Consider the following 1,368-nt stretch of genomic DNA (forward strand, 5'->3'; position numbering starts at 1 on the left):
AAAAGGGAATCCACCCAGATCCAGAGAAAATTAAAGCCTTAAGGGAAATACCGGCACTAATTAATCAGCATGGTGTGAGGAGATTTCTCGGTTTTAGTAACTATTACCGGAGATTTGTGGAGGAGTATGCAGAAAAGTCCAAAAACCTGACTAATCTTCTTCGAAAAGATGAAAAATTTCACTGGAACGAAGAACATAAAAAGGATTTCAAGGCCTTGAAGGAAGCCATTACCGAGGATTCGCTTTTATTTCACCCGGACATGGAAGAGCCTTTCATCGTCCATGTCTCCGCGACCTCCAAAGGAATCGGTGCAATTTTGAGCCGAAAGGATGAGGAAGGAGATGATCACCCCATCCTCTACGCATCCAGAACCCTCCGAGATCCAGAGACCCGGTACACACCTGCTGAAATGGACTGTGTGGCTGTGGTGTATGCGCTGAGCCAGTTCAGACCATACATTTACGGAGTACCATTCACCATAGTGACAAACAGCTCTGCCCTAAATTGGCTGATGGATTCCACCAACCCAACAACCCGTCAAGTAAATTGGAAAACTTTCCTGAATGACTACTCGTTCGAAGTCGAGATAAAAAAACAGAAAGGTGCCCAATTGGCCGACGCGTTTGCTGAAAATCCATTGGAGGAAAGAAACCCTCAGCCAGTACTCCTCGTTGTGTGTCTACCCATAACCCCGAGGAATACACTAAAACCAAGTTCGGAGCCTCCTCGTACAGTCACCAATCCGAATCTCCGAATCAGGATCAACAGTGAACCCGAGATTGTTGGCACCAAAAACTCCATTGCTGACCGAGTGAGGATGAGAAAAGCTACCCTAACATCAGATACAGCTAGAAAGCCGATCTCCGATCGAGACAAAAGGGAATACCTCCCCAGTTCTAACCGCAAGCCATCACACCCCATGGAATCACCATCGACCACGGAGGTTACGGCAACGCCTACTACCAAACCTCCACCAACTGTTGAAGACCACGCGGAAGACACCCCAACTCCCACGGTTAATACTCAACCCAGCGTTGAGCCTGCCCAGAGGATTACAACGACTTCAACTTCAACGCCTCAAGTCATTATTGAAGCTCCTGAAGAGGTCGTCATTCCCAGCAACGATGTGGAAACCCTTGAAATTTCGGTACCACCAATCCCAACCGTCACATCAGAAGATGCCAACTTAGAAACGTCCGTGGAGGGCGAGCCAACTGAAGAACTTGAAGATGAAGTTTTTACTCCAGATCAGACACCACTGACTAANACGGAGGTTACGGCAACGCCTACTACCAAACCTCCACCAACTGTTGAAGATCACGCGGAAGACACCCCAACTCCCACGGTTAATACTCAACCCAGCGTTG

The 1,368-nt window shown here is 47.9% G+C and overlaps 1 protein-coding gene across 1 annotated transcript; it reads left to right on the plus strand.

Annotated features, from left to right (window-relative positions):
* Window positions 1-97: 97 nt before the first annotated feature.
* Window positions 98-1,346, plus strand: LOC114841668 (cell surface glycoprotein 1-like; the record flags this gene model as incomplete). Its single annotated transcript, XM_029126723.1, has 1 exon — window positions 98-1,346. A coding segment is annotated over one exon (1,249 nt), but the record flags the coding sequence as incomplete, so codon positions are not given.
* Window positions 1,347-1,368: the final 22 nt, after the last annotated feature.

Source organism: Diachasma alloeum, unplaced genomic scaffold (genome assembly GCF_001412515.2).
Source record: "Diachasma alloeum isolate Michigan unplaced genomic scaffold, Dall2.0 Dall_scaffold_76939, whole genome shotgun sequence".
NCBI lineage: Eukaryota > Metazoa > Arthropoda > Insecta > Hymenoptera > Braconidae > Diachasma > Diachasma alloeum.